Source organism: Engystomops pustulosus, chromosome 2, assembly GCF_040894005.1.
Source record: "Engystomops pustulosus chromosome 2, aEngPut4.maternal, whole genome shotgun sequence".
In the NCBI taxonomy this organism is placed as follows: domain Eukaryota; kingdom Metazoa; phylum Chordata; class Amphibia; order Anura; family Leptodactylidae; genus Engystomops; species Engystomops pustulosus.
Window position 1 is genome coordinate 15,350,614 of NC_092412.1, and position 18,722 is coordinate 15,369,335.

General features: G+C 48.9%; 1 protein-coding gene across 4 annotated transcripts in view; it reads left to right on the forward strand.

Moving 5' to 3' along the window:
• Positions 1–18,722, forward strand: part of PDE2A (phosphodiesterase 2A) — a 456,573-nt gene that overhangs the window by 319,658 nt on the left and 118,193 nt on the right. For all 4 annotated transcript variants that reach the window (XM_072133790.1, XM_072133792.1, XM_072133791.1 and 1 more), the window contains one exon: positions 14,075–14,130. In XM_072133790.1, coding sequence (XP_071989891.1) covers positions 14,075–14,130 — 56 coding nt within the window. The remainder of the gene's footprint in view (positions 1–14,074; positions 14,131–18,722) is intronic.

Genomic DNA, 18,722 nt, shown 5'->3' on the forward strand with positions numbered 1-18,722 from the left:
CTCAGCTGTGATAGTAACAATGGGAGGGTCCTCGCTCCACAGAGCACAGTGCTCAGCTGTGATAGTAACAATGGGAGGGTCCCTTCTCCACAGAGCACAGTGCTCAGCTGTGATAGTAACAATGGGAGGGTCCCTGCTCCACAGAGCACAGTGCTCAGCTGTGATAGTAACAATGGGAGGGTCCTCGCTCCACAGAGCACAGTGCTCAGCTGTGATAGTAACAATGGGAGGGTCCCTGCTCCACAGAGCACAGTGCTCAGCTGTGATAGTAACAATGGGAGGGTCACTGCTCCACAGAGCACAGTGCTCAGCTGTGATAGTAACAATTGGAGGGTCCCTGCTCCATAGAGCACAGTGCTCAGCTGTGATAGTAACAATGGGAGGGTCCTCGCTCCACAGAGCACAGTGCTCAGCTGTGATAGTAACAATGGGAGGGTCCCTTCTCCACAGAGCACAGTGCTCAGCTGTGATAGTAACAATGGGAGGGTCCCTGCTCCACAGAGCACAGTGCTCAGCTGTGATAGTAACAATGGGAGGGTCCCCGCTCCACAGAGCACAGTGCTCAGCTGTGATAGTAACAATGGGAGGGTCCCTGCTCCACAGAGCACAGTGCTCAGCTGTGATAGTAACAATGGGAGGGTCCCTCCTCCACAGAGCACAGTGCTCAGCTGTGATAGTAACAATGGGAGGGTCCTCGCTCCACAGAGCACAGTGCTCAGCTGTGATAGTAACAATGGGAGGGTCCCTTCTCCACAGAGCACAGTGCTCAGCTGTGATAGTAACAATGGGAGGGTCACTGCTCCACAGAGCACAGTGCTCAGCTGTGATAGTAACAATGGGGGGGTCCTCACTCCACAGAGCACAGTGCTCAGCTGTGATAGTAACAATGGGAGGGTCCCTGCTCCACAGAGCACAGTGCTCAGCTGTGATAGTAACAATGGGAGGGTCCCTGCTCCACAGAGCACAGTGCTCAGCTGTGATAGTAACAATGGGAGGGTCCCTTCTCCACAGAGCACAGTCCTCAGCTGTGATAGTAACAATGGGAGGGTCCCTGCTCCACAGAGCACAGTGCTCAGCTGTGATAGTAACAATGGGAGGGTCCCTGCTCCACAGAGCACAGTCCTCAGCTGTGATAGTAACAATGGGAGGGTCCCTCCTCCACAGAGCACAGTGCTCAGCTGTGATAGTAACAATGGGAGGGTCCTCACTCCACAGAGCACAGTCCTCAGCTGTGATAGTAACAATGGGAGGGTCCCTGCTCCACAGAGCACAGTCCTCAGCTGTGATAGTAACAATGGGAGGGTCCCTGCTCCACAGAGCACAGTGCTCAGCTGTGATAGTAACAATGGGAGGGTCCTCGCTCCACAGAGCACAGTGCTCAGCTGTGATAGTAACAATGGGAGGGTCCCTCCTCCACAGAGCACAGTGCTCAGCTGTGATAGTAACAATGGGAGGGTCCCTTCTCCACAGAGCACAGTGCTCAGCTGTGATAGTAACAATGGGAGGGTCCCTGCTCCACAGAGCACAGTGCTCAGCTGTGATAGTAACAATGGGAGGGTCCCTCCTCCACAGAGCACAGTGCTCAGCTGTGATAGTAACAATGGGAGGGTCCCTTCTCCACAGAGCACAGTGCTCAGCTGTGATAGTAACAATGGGAGGGTCCCTGCTCCACAGAGCACAGTGCTCAGCTGTGATAGTAACAATGGGAGGGTCCCTTCTCCACAGAACACAGTGCTCAGCTGTGATAGTAACAATGGGAGGGTCCCTGCTCCACAGAGCACAGTGCTCAGCTGTGATAGTAACAATGGGAGGGTCCCTCCTCCACAGAGCACAGTGCTCAGCTGTGATAGTAACAATGGGAGGGTCCCTTTTCCACAGAGCACAGTGCTCAGCTGTGATAGTAACAATGGGAGGGTCCCTTCTCCACAGAGCACAGTGCTCAGCTGTGATAGTAACAATGGGAGGGTCCCTGCTCCACAGAGCACAGTGCTCAGCTGTGATAGTAACAATGGGAGGGTCCTCACTCCACAGAGCACAGTGCTCAGCTGTGATAGTAACAATGGGAGGGTCCCTCCTCCACAGAGCACAGTGCTCAGCTGTGATAGTAACAATGGGAGGGTCCCTCCTCCACAGAGCACAGTGCTCAGCTGTGATAGTAACAATGGGAGGATCCCTGCTCCACAGAGCACAGTGCTCAGCTGTGATAGTAACAATGGGAGGGTCCCTCCTCCACAGAGCACAGTGCTCAGCTGTGATATTAACAATGGGAGGGTCCTCACTCCACAGAGCACAGTGCTCAGCTGTGATAGTTACAATGGGAGGGTCCCTGCTCCACAGAGCACAGTGCTCAGCTGTGATAGTAACAATGGGAGGGTCCCTTCTCCACAGAGCACAGTGCTCAGCTGTGATATTAACAATGGGAGGGTCCTCACTCCACAGAGCACAGTGCACAGCTGTGATAGTAACAATGGGAGGGTCCCTGCTCCACAGAACACAGTGCTCAGCTGTGATAGTAACAATGGGAGGGTCCCTCCTCCACAGAGCACAGTGCACAGCTGTGATAGTAACAATGGGAGGGTCCCTTCTCCACAGAGCACAGTGCTCAGCTGTGATATTAACAATGGGAGGGTCCTCGCTCCACAGAGCACAGTGCTCAGCTGTGATAGTAACAACGGGAGGGTCCTCACTCCACAGAGCACAGTGCTCAGCTGTGATAGTAACAATGGGAGGGTCCTCGCTCCACAGAGCACAGTCCTCAGCTGTGATAGTAACAATGGGAGGGTCCCTGCTCCACAGAGCACAGTGCTCAGCTGTGATAGTAACAATGGGAGGGTCCTCACTCCACAGAGCACAGTGCTCAGCTGTGATAGTAACAATGGGAGGGTCCCTTCTCCACAGAGCACAGTGCTCAGCTGTGATAGTAACAATGGGAGGGTCCTCACTCCACAGAGCACAGTGCTCAGCTGTGATAGTAACAATGGGAGGGTCCTCACTCCACAGAGCACAGTGCTCAGCTGTGATAGTAACAATGGGAGGGTCCCTTCTCCACAGAGCACAGTGCTCAGCTGTGATAGTAACAATGGGAGGGTCCCTTCTCCACAGAACACAGTGCTCAGCTGTGATAGTAACAATGGGAGGGTCCCTCCTCCACAGAGCAGTGCTCAGCTGTGATAGTAACAATGGGAGGGTCCTCACTCCACAGAGCACAGTGCTCAGCTGTGATAGTAGCAATGGGAGGGTCCTCACTCCACAGAGCACAGTGCTCAGCTGTGATAGTAACAATGGGAGGGTCCTCACTCCACAGAGCACAGTGCTCAGCTGTGATAGTAACAATGGGAGGGTCCCTTCTCCACAGAGCACAGTGCTCAGCTGTGATAGTAACAATGGGAGGGTCCCTTCTCCACAGAACACAGTGCTCAGCTGTGATAGTAACAATGGGAGGGTCCCTTCTCCACAGAGCACAGTGCTCAGCTGTGATAGTAACAATGGGAGGGTCCCTTCTCCACAGAGCACAGTGCTCAGCTGTGATAGTAACAATGGGAGGGTCCCTTCTCCACAGAGCACAGTGCTCAGCTGTTATAGTAACAATGGGAGGGTCACTGCTCCACAGAGCACAGTGCTCAGCTGTGATAGTAACAATGGGAGGGTCCCTTCTCCACAGAGCACAGTGCTCAGCTGTGATAGTAACAATGGGAGGGTCCTCGCTCCACAGAGCACAGTGCTCAGCTGTGATAGTAACAATGGGAGGGTCCCTGCTCCACAGAGCACAGTGCTCAGCTGTGATAGTAACAATGGGAGGGTCCCTGCTCCACAGAGCACAGTGCTCAGCTGTGATAGTAAAAATGGGAGGGTCCTCACTCCACAGAGCACAGTGCTCAGCTGTGATAGTAACAATGGGAGGGTCCCTGCTCCACAGAGCACAGTGCTCAGCTGTGATAGTAACAATGGGAGGGTCCTCACTCCACAGAGCACAGTGCTCAGCTGTGATAGTAACAATGGGAGGGTCCCTTCTCCACAGAGCACAGTGCTCAGCTGTGATAGTAACAATGGGAGGGTCCTCGCTCCACAGAGCACAGTGCTCAGCTGTGATAGTAACAATGGGAGGGTCCCTTCTCCACAGAGCACAGTGCTCAGCTGTGATAGTAACAATGGGAGGGTCCCTTCTCCACAGAGCACAGTGCTCAGCTGTGATAGTAACAATGGGAGGGTCCCTTCTCCACAGAGCACAGTGCTCAGCTGTGATAGTAACAATGGGAGGGTCCCTTCTCCACAGAGCACAGTGCTCAGCTGTGATAGTAACAATGGGAGGGTCCTCGCTCCACAGAGCACAGTGCTCAGCTGTGATAGTAACAATGGGGGGGTCCTCACTCCACAGAGCACAGTGCTCAGCTGTGATAGTAACAATGGGAGGGTCCTCTCTCCACAGAGCACAGTGCTCAGCTGTCATAGTATCAATGGGAGGGTCCTCGCTCCGCAGAGCACAGTGCTCAGCTGTGATAGTAACAATGGGAGGGTCCTCACTCCACAGAGCACAGTGCTCAGCTGTGATAGTAACAATGGGAGGGTCCCTGCTCCACAGAGCACAGTGCTCAGCTGTGATAGTAACAATGGGAGGGTCCCTTCTCCACAGAGCACAGTGCTCAGCTGTGATAGTAACAATGGGAGGGTCCTCGCTCCACAGAGCACAGTGCTCAGCTGTGATAGTAACAATGGGAGGGTCACTGCTCCACAGAGCACAGTGCTCAGCTGTGATAGTAACAATGGGAGGGTCCCTTCTCCACAGAGCACAGTGCTCAGCTGTGATAGTAACAATGGGAGGGTCCCTGCTCCACAGAGCACAGTGCTCAGCTGTGATAGTAACAATGGGAGGGTCCCTTCTCCACAGAGCACAGTGCTCAGCTGTGATACTAACAATGGGAGGGTCCTCGCTCCACAGAGCACAGTGCTCAGCTGTGATAGTAACAATGGGAGGGTCCCTTCTCCACAGAGCACAGTGCTCAGCTGTGATAGTAACAATGGGAGGGTCCCTTCTCCACAGAGCACAGTGCTCAGCTGTGATACTAACAATGGGAGGGTCCTCGCTCCACATAGCACAGTCCTCAGCTGTGATAGTAACAATGGGAGGGTCCCTGCTCCACAGAGCACAGTGCTCAGCTGTTATAGTAACAATGGGAGGGTCCCTTCTCCACAGAGCACAGTGCTCAGCTGTGATAGTAACAATGGGAGGGTCACTGCTCCACAGAGCACAGTGCTCAGCTGTGATACTAACAATGGGAGGGTCCCTTCTCCACAGAGCACAGTGCTCAGCTGTGATAGTAACAATGGGAGGGTCCCTGCTCCACAGGGCTCAGCTGTGATAGTAACAATGGGAGGGTCCCTTCTCCACAGAGCACAGTGCTCAGCTGTGATAGTAACAATGGGAGGGTCCCTTCTCCACAGAGCACAGTGCTCAGCTGTGATAGTAACAATGGGAGGGTCCCTGCTCCACAGAGCACAGTGCTCAGCTGTGATAGTAACAATGGGAGGGTCCCTGCTCCACAGGGCTCAGCTGTGATAGTAAAAATGGGAGGGTCCCTTCTCCACAGAGCACAGTGCTCAGCTGTCATAGTAACAATGGGAGGGTCCTCACTCCACAGAGCACAGTGCTCAGCTGTGATAGTAACAATGGGAGGGTCACTGCTCCACAGAGCACAGTGCTCAGCTGTGATAGTAACAATGGGAGGGTCCCTTCTCCACAGAGCACAGTGCTCAGCTGTGATAGTAACAATGGGAGGGTCACTGCTCCACAGAGCACAGTGCTCAGCTGTGATAGTAACAATGGGAGGGTCCCTTCTCCACAGAGCACAGTGCTCAGCTGTGATAGTAACAATGGGAGGGTCCTCGCTCCACAGAGCACAGTGCTCAGCTGTGATAGTACCAATGGGAGGGTCCCTTCTCCACAAAGCACAGTGCTCAGCTGTGATAGTAACAATGGGAGGGTCCCTGCTCCACAGAGCACAGTGCTCAGCTGTGATACTAACAATGGGAGGGTCCCTTCTCCACAGAGCACAGTGCTCAGCTGTGATAGTAACAATGGGAGGGTCCCTGCTCCACAGAGCACAGTGCTCAGCTGTGATACTAACAATGGGAGGGTCCCTGCTCCACAGAGCACAGTGCTCAGCTGTGATGGTAACAATGGGAGGGTCCCTGCTCCACAGAGCACAGTGCTCAGCTGTGATAGTAACAATGGGAGGGTCCCCGCTCCACAGAGCACAGTGCTCAGCTGTGATAGTAACAATGGGAGAGTCCCTTCTCCACAGAGCACAGTGCTCAGCTGTGATAGTAACAATGGGAGGGTCCCCGCTCCACAGAGCACAGTGCTCAGCTGTGATAGTAACAATGGGAGGGTCCTCACTCCACAGAGCACAGTGCTCAGCTGTGATAGTAACAATGGGAGGGTCCCTGCTCCACAGAGCACAGTGCTCAGCTGTGATAGTAACAATGGGAGGGTCCTCACTCCACAGAGCACAGTGCTCAGCTGTGATAGTAACAATGGGAGGGTCCCTCCTCCACAGAGCACAGTGCTCAGCTGTGATAGTAACAATGGGAGGGTCCTCACTCCACAGAACACAGTGCTCAGCTGTGATAGTAACAATGGGAGGGTCCTCACTCCACAGAGCACAGTGCTCAGCTGTGATAGTAACAATGGGAGGGTCCCTTCTCCACAGAGCACAGTGCTCAGCTGTGATAGTAACAATGGGAGGGTCCTCACTCCACAGAGCACAGTGCTCAGCTGTGATAGTAACAATTGGAGGGTCCCTTCTCCACAGAGCACAGTGCTCAGCTGTGATAGTAACAATGGGAGGGTCCTCACTCCACACAGCACAGTGCTCAGCTGTGATAGTAACAATGGGAGGGTCCTCACTCCACAGAGCACAGTGCTCAGCTGTGATAGTAACAATGGGAGGGTCCTCGCTCCACAGAGCACAGTGCTCTGCTGTGATAGTAACAATGGGAGGGTCCCTGCTCCACAGAGCACAGTGCTCAGCTGTGATAGTAACAATGGGAGGGTCCCTTCTCCACAGAGCACAGTGCTCAGCTGTGATAGTAACAATGGGAGGGTCCCTTCTCCACAGAGCACAGTGCTCAGCTGTGATAGTAACAATGGGAGGGTCCCTCCTCCACAGAGCACAGTGCTCAGCTGTGATAGTAACAATGGGAGGGTCCTCACTCCACAGAGCACAGTGCTCAGCTGTGATAGTAACAATGGGAGGGTCCCTCCTCCACAGAGCACAGTGCTCAGCTGTGATAGTAACAATGGGAGGGTCCCTTCTCCACAGAGCACAGTGCTCAGCTGTGATAGTAACAATGGGAGGGTCCCTGCTCCACAGAGCACAGTGCTCAGCTGTGATAGTAACAATGGGAGGGTCCCTTCTCCACAGAGCACAGTGCTCAGCTGTGATACTAACAATGGGAGGGTCCTCGCTCCACAGAGCACAGTCCTCAGCTGTGATAGTAACAATGGGAGGGTCCCTGCTCCACAGAGCACAGTGCTCAGCTGTTATAGTAACAATGGGAGGGTCCCTTCTCCACAGAGCACAGTGCTCAGCTGTGATAGTAACAATGGGAGGGTCCCTTCTCCACAGAGCACAGTGCTCAGCTGTGATAGTAACAATGGGAGGGTCCCTGCTCCACAGAGCACAGGGCTCAGCTGTGATAGTAACAATGGGAGGGTCCCTGCTCCACAGAGCACAGTGCTCAGCTGTGATAGTAACAATGGGAGGGTCCCTGCTCCACAGGGCTCAGCTGTGATAGTAACAATGGGAGGGTCCCTTCTCCACAGAGCACAGTGCTCAGCTGTCATAGTAACAATGGGAGGGTCCTCACTCCACAGAGCACAGTGCTCAGCTGTGATAGTAACAATGGGAGGGTCACTGCTCCACAGAGCACAGTGCTCAGCTGTGATAGTAACAATGGGAGGGTCCCTTCTCCACAGAGCACAGTGCTCAGCTGTGATAGTAACAATGGGAGGGTCCCTGCTCCACAGAGCACAGTGCTCAGCTGTGATAGTAACAATGGGAGGGTCACTGCTCCACAGAGCACAGTGCTCAGCTGTGATAGTAACAATGGGAGGGTCCCTTCTCCACAGAGCACAGTGCTCAGCTGTGATAGTAACAATGGGAGGGTCCCTGCTCCACAGAGCACAGTGCTCAGCTGTGATAGTAACAATGGGAGGGTCCCTTCTCCACAGAGCACAGTGCTCAGCTGTGATAGTAACAATGGGAGGGTCCCTTCTCCACAGAGCACAGTGCTCAGCTGTGATAGTAACAATGGGAGGGTCCCTTCTCCACAGAGCACAGTGCTCAGCTGTGATAGTAACAATGGGAGGGTCCTCGCTCCACAGAGCACAGTGCTCAGCTGTGATAGTAACAATGGGGGGGTCCTCACTCCACAGAGCACAGTGCTCAGCTGTGATAGTAACAATGGGAGGGTCCTCTCTCCACAGAGCACAGTGCTCAGCTGTGATAGTATCAATGGGAGGGTCCTCGCTCCGCAGAGCACAGTGCTCAGCTGTGATAGTAACAATGGGAGGGTCCCCGCTCCACAGAGCACAGTGCTCAGCTGTGATAGTAACAATGGGAGGGTCCTCACTCCACAGAGCACAGTGCTCAGCTGTGATATTAACAATGGGAGGGTCCCTGCTCCACAGAGCACAGTGCTCAGCTGTGATAGTTTCAATGGGAGGGTCCCTGCTCCACAGAGCACAGTGCTCAGCTGTGATAGTAACAATTGGAGGGTCCCTTCTCCACAGAGCACAGTGCTCAGCTGTGATAGTAACAATGGGAGGGTCCCTGCTCCACAGAGCACAGTGCTCAGCTGTGATAGTAACAATGGGAGGGTCCCTTCTCCACAGAGCACAGTGCTCAGCTGTGATAGTAACAATGGGAGGGTCCCTTCTCCACAGAGCACAGTGCTCAGCTGTGATAGTAACAATGGGAGGGTCCTCGCTCCACAGAGCACAGTGCTCAGCTGTGATACTACCAATGGGAGGGTCCCTTCTCCACAGAGCACAGTGCTCAGCTGTGATAGTAACAATGGGAGGGTCCCTGCTCCACAGAGCACAGTGCTCAGCTGTGATAGTAACAATGGGAGGGTCCCTGCTCCACAGAGCACAATGCTCAGCTGTGATACTAACAATGGGAGGGTCCCTGCTCCACAGAGCACAGTGCTCAGCTGTGATAGTAACAATGGGAGGGTCCCTGCTCCACAGAGCACAGTGCTCAGCTGTGATAGTAACAATGGGAGGGTCCCTGCTCCACAGAGCACAATGCTCAGCTGTGATAGTAACAATGGGAGGGTCCCTTCTCCACAGAGCACAGTGCTCAGCTGTGATAGTAACAATGGGAGGGTCCCTTCTCCACAGAGCACAGTCCTCAGCTGTGATAGTAACAATGGGAGGGTCCCTTCTCCACAGAGCACAGTCCTCAGCTGTGATAGTAACAATGGGAGGGTCCCTTCTCCACAGAGCACAGTGCTCAGCTGTGATAGTAACAATGGGAGGGTCCCTTCTCCACAGAGCACAGTGCTCAGCTGTGATAGTAACAATGGGAGGGTCCCTTCTCCACAGAGCACAGTGCTCAGCTGTGATAGTAACAATGGGAGGGTCCTCGCTCCACAGAGCACAGTGCTCAGCTGTGATAGTAACAATGGGGGGGTCCTCACTCCACAGAGCACAGTGCTCAGCTGTGATAGTAACAATGGGAGGGTCCTCTCTCCACAGAGCACAGTGCTCAGCTGTGATAGTAACAATGGGAGGGTCCCTTCTCCACAGAGCACAGTGCTCAGCTGTGATAGTAACAATGGGAGGGTCCCTGCTCCACAGAGCACAGTGCTCAGCTGTGATAGTAACAATGGGAGGGTCACTGCTCCACAGAGCACAGTGCTCAGCTGTGATAGTAACAATGGGAGGGTCCCTGCTCCACAGAGCACAGTGCTCAGCTGTGATAGTAACAATGGGAGGGTCCCTGTTCCACAGAGCACAGTGCTCAGCTGTGATAGTAACAATGGGAGGGTCCCTGCTCCACAGAGCACAGTGCTCAGCTGTGATGGTAACAATGGGAGGGTCCCTGCTCCACAGAGCACAGTGCTCAGCTGTGATAGTAACAATGGGAGGGTCCCCGCTCCACAGAGCACAGTGCTCAGCTGTGATAGTAACAATGGGAGAGTCCCTTCTCCACAGAGCACAGTGCTCAGCTGTGATAGTAACAATGGGAGGGTCCCCGCTCCACAGAGCACAGTGCTCAGCTGTGATAGTAACAATGGGAGGGTCCTCACTCCACAGAGCACAGTGCTCAGCTGTGATAGTAACAATGGGAGGGTCCCTGCTCCACAGAGCACAGTGCTCAGCTGTGATAGTAACAATGGGAGGGTCCTCACTCCACAGAGCACAGTGCTCAGCTGTGATAGTAACAATGGGAGGGTCCCTCCTCCACAGAGCACAGTGCTCAGCTGTGATAGTAACAATGGGAGGGTCCTCACTCCACAGAACACAGTGCTCAGCTGTGATAGTAACAATGGGAGGGTCCCTTCTCCACAGAGCACAGTGCTCAGCTGTGATAGTAACAATGGGAGGGTCCCTTCTCCACAGAGCACAGTGCTCAGCTGTGATAGTAACAATGGGAGGGTCCTCACTCCACAGAGCACAGTGCTCAGCTGTGATAGTAACAATTGGAGGGTCCCTTCTCCACAGAGCACAGTGCTCAGCTGTGATAGTAACAATGGGAGGGTCCTCACTCCACAGAGCACAGTGCTCAGCTGTGATAGTAACAATGGGAGGGTCCCTTCTCCACAGAGCACAGTGCTCAGCTGTTATAGTAACAATGGGAGGGTCCCTTCTCCACAGAGCACAGTGCTCAGCTGTGATAGTAACAATGGGAGGGTCCTCACTCCACAGAGCACAGTGCTCAGCTGTGATAGTAACAATGGGAGGGTCCCTCCTCCACAGAGCACAGTGCTCAGCTGTGATAGTAACAATGGGAGGGTCCCTTCTCCACAGAGCACAGTGCTCAGCTGTGATAGTAACAATGGGAGGGTCCCTGCTCCACAGAGCACAGTGCTCAGCTGTGATAGTAACAATGGGAGGGTCCCTGCTCCACAGAGCACAGTGCTCAGCTGTGATAGTAACAATGGGAGGGTCCCTTCTCCACAGAGCACAGTGCTTAGCTGTGATACTAACAATGGGAGGGTCCTCGCTCCACAGAGCACAGTCCTCAGCTGTGATAGTAACAATGGGAGGGTCCCTGCTCCACAGAGCACAGTGCTCAGCTGTTATAGTAACAATGGGAGGGTCCCTTCTCCACAGAGCACAGTGCTCAGCTGTGATAGTAACAATGGGAGGGTCCCTTCTCCACAGAGCACAGTGCTCAGCTGTGATAGTAACAATGGGAGGGTCCCTCCTCCATAGAGCACAGTGCTCAGCTGTGATAGTAACAATGGGAGGGTCCCTGCTCCACAGAGCACAGTGCTCAGCTGTGATAGTAACAATGGGAGGGTCCCTGCTCCACAGGGCTCAGCTGTGATAGTAACAATGGGAGGGTCCCTTCTCCACAGAGCACAGTGCTCAGCTGTCATAGTAACAATGGGAGGGTCCTCACTCCACAGAGCACAGTGCTCAGCTGTGATAGTAACAATGGGAGGGTCACTGCTCCACAGAGCACAGTGCTCAGCTGTGATAGTAACAATGGGAGGGTCCCTTCTCCACAGAGCACAGTGCTCAGCTGTGATAGTAACAATGGGAGGGTCCTCGCTCCACAGAGCACAGTGCTCAGCTGTGATAGTACCAATGGGAGGGTCCCTTCTCCACAGAGCACAGTGCTCAGCTGTGATAGTAACAATGGGAGGGTCCCTTCTCCACAGAGCACAGTGCTCAGCTGTGATAGTAACAATGGGAGGGTCCCTTCTCCACAGAGCACAGTGCTCAGCTGTGATAGTAACAATGGGAGGGTCCCTGCTCCACAGAGCACAGTGCTCAGCTGTGATAGTAACAATGGGAGGGTCACTGCTCCACAGAGCACAGTGCTCAGCTGTGATAGTAACAATGGGAGGGTCCCTTCTCCACAGAGCACAGTGCTCAGCTGTGATAGTAACAATGGGAGGGTCCTCGCTCCACAGAGCACAGTGCTCAGCTGTGATAGTACCAATGGGAGGGTCCCTTCTCCACAGAGCACAGTGCTCAGCTGTGATAGTAACAATGGGAGGGTCCCTTCTCCACAGAGCACAGTGCTCAGCTGTGATAGTAACAATGGGAGGGTCCCTTCTCCACAGAGCACAGTCCTCAGCTGTGATAGTAACAATGGGAGGGTCCCTTCTCCACAGAGCACAGTGCTCAGCTGTGATAGTAACAATGGGAGGGTCCCTGCTCCACAGAGCACAGTGCTCAGCTGTGATAGTACCAATGGGAGGGTCCCTTCTCCACAGAGCACAGTGCTCAGCTGTGATAGTAACAATGGGAGGGTCCCTTCTCCACAGAGCACAGTGCTCAGCTGTGATAGTAACAATGGAAGGGTCCCTTCTCCACAGAGCACAGTGCTCAGCTGTGATAGTAACAATGGGAGGGTCCCTTCTCCACAGAGCACAGTGCTCAGCTGTGATAGTAACAATGGGAGGGTCCCTTCTCCACAGAGCACAGTGCTCAGCTGTGATAGTAACAATGGGAGGGTCCCTGCTCCACAGAGCACAGTGCTCAGCTGTGATAGTAACAATGGGAGGGTCCCTGCTCCACAGAGCACAGTGCTCAGCTGTGATAGTAACAATGGGAGGGTCCCTTCTCCACAGAGCACAGTGCTCAGCTGTGATAGTAACAATGGGAGGGTCCCTTCTCCACAGAGCACAGTGCTCAGCTGTGATAGTAACAATGGGAGGGTCCCTGCTCCACAGAGCACAGTGCTCAGCTGTGATAGTAACAATGGGAGGGTCCCTTCTCCACAGAGCACAGTGCTCAGCTGTGATAGTAACAATGGGAGGGTCACTGCTCCACAGAGCACAGTGCTCAGCTGTGATAGTAACAATGGGAGGGTCCCTTCTCCACAGAGCACAGTGCTCAGCTGTGATAGTAACAATTGGAGGGTCCCTTCTCCACAGAGCACAGTGCTCAGCTGTGATAGTAACAATGGGAGGGTCCCTGCTCCACAGAGCACAGTGCTCAGCTGTGATAGTAACAATGGGAGGGTCCCTGCTCCACAGAGCACAGTGCTCAGCTGTGATAGTAACAATGGGAGGGTCCTCGCTCCACAGAGCACAGTGCTCAGCTGTGATAGTAACAATGGGAGGGTCCCTTCTCCACAGAGCACAGTGCTCAGCTGTGATAGTAACAATGGGAGGGTCCCTCCTCCACAGAGCACAGTGCTCAGCTGTGATAGTAACAATGGGAGGGTCCCTCCTCCACAGAGCACAGTGCTCAGCTGTGATAGTAACAATGGGAGGGTCCCTTCTCCACAGAGCACAGTGCTCAGCTGTGATAGTAACAATGGGAGGGTCCTCACTCCACAGAGCACAGTGCTCAGCTGTGATAGTAACAATGGGAGGGTCCCTGCTCCACAGAGCACAGTGCTCAGCTGTGATAGTAACAATGGGAGGGTCCCTTTCTTCATGAATCTGGCGCCCCCTGCACTGCCCTTACAGAGTGCACCACTTTTTTTTGGTGCACCTTTATCATGGGGTGTGCGACAAAATTCTGTAGGACTTTGCATGATAAATCTGTCTCACGGTCCGACTGAGCACTTAAACGCCAGTGCTTAAGTCCAGAAATTTGTACGACACAAAGGTGGTGCGGACATTTCCTAAATCCCTGTGCAAGCAGTTTGGTCTAGAAAGAACGCGCGAAGTCCGACAGAAAACTGGCGCAAAGCCCTTAGCAAATAAGCCCCAATGGTCCTGGCACAACATGTGGGCACTGAACAAAACAACAACTTACCCTATACAACAACGCTCCATGTGGTCAGACAAGGAATTACAAGAATTTGAAAGATGTAAGAGCTGTTTAGTATCTCATTAAGTTTTACTAATTTGTTTTACTAAAAAACATTTTCTCGTGCAGTGCTGATCCTCCCACTGGTAGAGCAGGACAGCGGGCGAGTTCTCTGCGTCATACTGGTACGTACCGAAATACTGTGTATAAAGAAATATCATACCATCACATGATGTGTAATATGGAAGAAAATAATATGTAGCCACTAAAGTTACCATAGTAACAACCAGTTACACAGTGACACTTCATATATAAGAGTTATAATGTACTAATATGTAACAGTAGCATAGTACATAGGGGGCAGTATTATAGTAGTTATATTCTTGTACATAGGGGGCAGTATTATAGTAGTTATATTCTTGTACATAGGGGGCAGTATTATAGTAGTTATATTCTTGTACATAGGGGGCAGTATTATAGTAGTTATATTCTTGTACATAGGGGGCAGTATTATAGTAGTTATATTCTTGTACATAGGGGGCAGTATTATAGTAGTTATATTCTTGTACATAGGGGGCAGTATTATAGTAGTTATATTCCTGTACATAGGGGGCAGTATTATAGTAGTTATATTCTTGTACATAGGGGGCAGTATTATAGTAGTTATATTCTTGTACATAGGGGGCAGTATTATAGTAGTTATATTCCTGTACATAGGGGACAGTTTTATAGTAGTTATATTCCTGTACATAGGGAGCAGTATTATAGTAGTTATATCCTTGTACATAGGGGCAGTATTATAGTAGTTATATTCTTGTACATAGGGGGCAGTATTATGGTAGTTATATTCTTGTACATAGGGGGCAGTATTATAGTAGTTATATTCTTGTACATAGGGAGCAGTATTATAGTAGTTATATTCTTGTACATAGGGGGCAGTATTATAGTAGTTATATTCCTGTACATAGGGGGCAGTATTATAGTAGTTATATTCCTGTACATAGGGAGCAGTATTATAGTAGTTATATCCTTGTACATAGGGGCAGTATTATAGTAGTTATATTCTTGTACATAAGGGGCAGTATTATAGTAGTTATATTCTTGTACATAGGGGGCAGTATTATAGTAGTTATATTCTTGTACATAGGGAGCAGTATTATAGTAGTTATATTCCTGTACATAGGGGGCAGCATTATAGTAGTTATATTCCTGTACATAAGGGGCAGTATTATAGTAGTTATATTCCTGTACATAGGGGGCAGTATTATAGTAGTTATATTCTTGTACATAGGGGACAGTATTATAGTAGTTATAGTCTTGTACATAGGGGGCAGTATTATAGTAGTTATATTCTTGTACATAGGGGGCAGCATTATAGTAGTTATATTCCTGTACATAGGGGGCAGTATTATAGTAGTTATATTCTTGTACATAGGGGGCAGTATTATAGTAGTTATATTCTTGTACATAGGGAGCAGTAATATAGTAGTTATATTCCTGTACATATGGGGCAGTATTAAAGTAGTTATATTCTTGTACATAGGGGGCAGTATTATAGTAGTTATATTCTTGTACATAGGGGGCAGTATTACCGTAGTTATATTCTTGTACATAGGGGGCAGTATTATAGTAGTTATATTCCTGTACATAGGGGGCAGTATTATAGTAGTTATATTCTTGTACATAGGGGGCAGTATTATAGTAGTTATATTCCTGTACATAGGGGGCAGTGTTATAGTAGTTATATTCTTGTACATAGGGGGCAGTATTATAGTAGTTATATTCTTGTACATAGGGGGCGGTATTATAGTAGTTATATTCTTGTACATAGGGGGCGGTATTATCGTAATTATATTTCTGTACACAGGGGGCAGTATTATAGTAGTTATAGTCTTGTACATAGGGGGCAGTATTATAGTAGTTATATTCTTGTACATAGGGGACAGTATTATAGTAGTTATATTATTGTACATAGGGGGCAGTATTATAGTAGCTATATTCCTGTCCATAGGGGGCAGTATTATAGTAGTTATATTCTTATACATAGGGGGCAGTATTATAGTAGTTATATACTTGTACATAGGGGGGAGTATTATAGTAGTTATATTCTTGTACATAGGGGGCAGTATTATAGTAGTTATATTCTTGTACATAGAGGGCAGTATTATAGTAGTTATATTCCTGTACATAGGGGCAGTATTATAGTAGTTATATTCCTGTACATAGGGGGCAGTATTATAGTAGTTATATTCTTGAACATAGGGGGCAGTATTATAGTAGTTATATTTTTGTACATAGGGGGCAGTATTATAGTAGTTATATTCTTGTACATAGGAGACAGTATTATAGTAGTTATATTCTTGTACATAGGGGACAGTATTATAGTAGTTATATTCTTGAACATAGGGGGCAGTATTATAGTAGTTATATTTTTGTACATAGGGGGCAGTATTATAGTAGTTATATTCTTGTACATAGGAGACAGTATTATAGTAGTTATATTCTTGTACATAGGGGACAGTATTATAGTAGTTATATTCTTGAACATAGGGGGCAGTATTATAGTAGTTATATTTTTGTACATAGGGGGCAGTATTATAGTAGTTATAGTCTTGTACATAGGGGGCAGTATTATAGTAGTTATATTCTTGAACATAGGGGGCAGTATTATAGTAGTTATATTCTTGTACATAGGGGGCAGTATTATAGTAGTTATATTATTGTACATAGAGGGCAGTATTATAGTAGTTATATTCTTGTACATAGGGAGCAGTATTATAGTAGTTATATTCTTGTACATAGGGGGCAGTATTATAGTAGTTATATTCTTGTACATAGGGGGCAGTATTATAGTAGTTATATTCCTGTACATAGGGGGCAGTATTATAGTAGTTATATTCTTGTACATAGGGGGCAGTATTATAGTAGTTATATTCTTGTACATAGGGGGCAGTATTTTAGTAGTTATATTATTGTACATAGGGGGCGGTATTATAGTAGTTATATTCCTGTACACAGGGGGCAGTATTATAGTAGTTATATTCTTGTACATAGGGAGCAGTATTATAGTAGTTATATTCCTGTACATAGGGGGCAGTATTATAGTAGTTATATTCTTATACATAGGGGGCAGTTTTATAGTAGTTATATTCTTGTACATAGGGGGGAGTATTATAGTAGTTATATTCTTGTGCATAGGAGGCAGTATTATAGTAGTTATATTCTTGTACATAGGAGGCAGTATTATAGTAGTTATATTCTTGTACATAGGGGGCAGTATTATAGTAGTTATATTCTTGTACATAGGGGCAGTATTATAGTAGTTATATTCTTGTACATAGGGGGCAGTATTATAGTAGTTATATTCTTGTACATAGGGAGCAGTATTATAGTAGTTATATTCTTGTACATAGGGGGCAGTATTATAGTAGTTATATTCTTGTACATAGGGGGGCAGTATTATAGTAGTTATATTCCTGTACATAGGGGGCAGTATTATAGTAGTTATATTCTTGTACATAGGGGGCGGTATTATAGTAGTTATATTCTTGTACATAGGGGGCAGTATTATAGTAGTTATATTCTTGTACATAGGGGCAGTATTATAGTAGTTATATTCTTGTACATAGGGGGGCAGTATTATAGTAGTTATATTCCTGTACATAGGGGGCAGTATTATAGTAGTTATATTCTTGTACATAGGGGGCAGTATTATAGTAGTTATATTCTTCTACATAGGGGACAGTATTATAGTAGTTATATTCTTGAACATAGGGGGCAGTATTATAGTAGTTATATTCTTGTACATAGGGGGCAGTATTATAGGAGTTATATTCTTGTACATAGGAGGCAGTATTATAGCAGTTATATTCTTGTACATAGGGGCAGTACTATAGTAGTTATATTCTTGAACATAGGGGGCAGTATTATAGTAGTTATATTCTTCTACATAGGGGACAGTATTATAGTAGTTATATTCTTGAACATTAATGAGGGCAGTATTATAGTAGTTATGTTATAGAAGTCTGGAATGTCTCTGCAGCCTCCACTTTGTAGTTTTATATAATTAGGTGGGCGGTATGCGCTGTAGATGGTCTGTGCTGTAGAGGGGGGGGGGGGGGTATACAAGTTCGAGTTATTATGGATTGTCAGCTTCTCTATAATCATTGTCAGATCCTCATCCATCTATCACATATTCTGCTGGTAGCGGCCGCAGTGTTATTTATAGGATGCATTTTTATCCCATCACTTCTGAGATTTCCTGTCATTTTGTCGCGGTCTGCGCTTTTATGGCGAAGTGACGGCTTTGTGTCCCTTTACGGGCTGATTGAAGGAGACACAGAGGGGCCATTGTCTCATTTTACCCCCAGTACCTGAGGTTTATACTGTAATCTAGTTATTATAACCCCTCATATACCTAAAACTCCTCCTCCCTATAGACTCATAGTAATAATGCTCCTATAGGACCCTGCAGCTCTGGATGTGACTAGAGTACAAGTCATGATTTCACTTGTTACCTAATTATTGCATTTGACATTTGACTCATTTCTTGGAACATAGAAGATTTTTAGAATATTTCCCTCGTATGGAAATCAGATGGAGTGTGAATTAATCACGGCACATAACAACCCCGCAGAAAGCAGCGCCGGAGTTATTCTTAATGAGCAATTTGTTGAAAAGAAAACACATCTTTCCTCATCTCCCGGCGACGCCTGATGTACAGAATTATATGATCACCGGGTAATAATCCAGACGGCGCTGGCGCCGCGCCAATCAC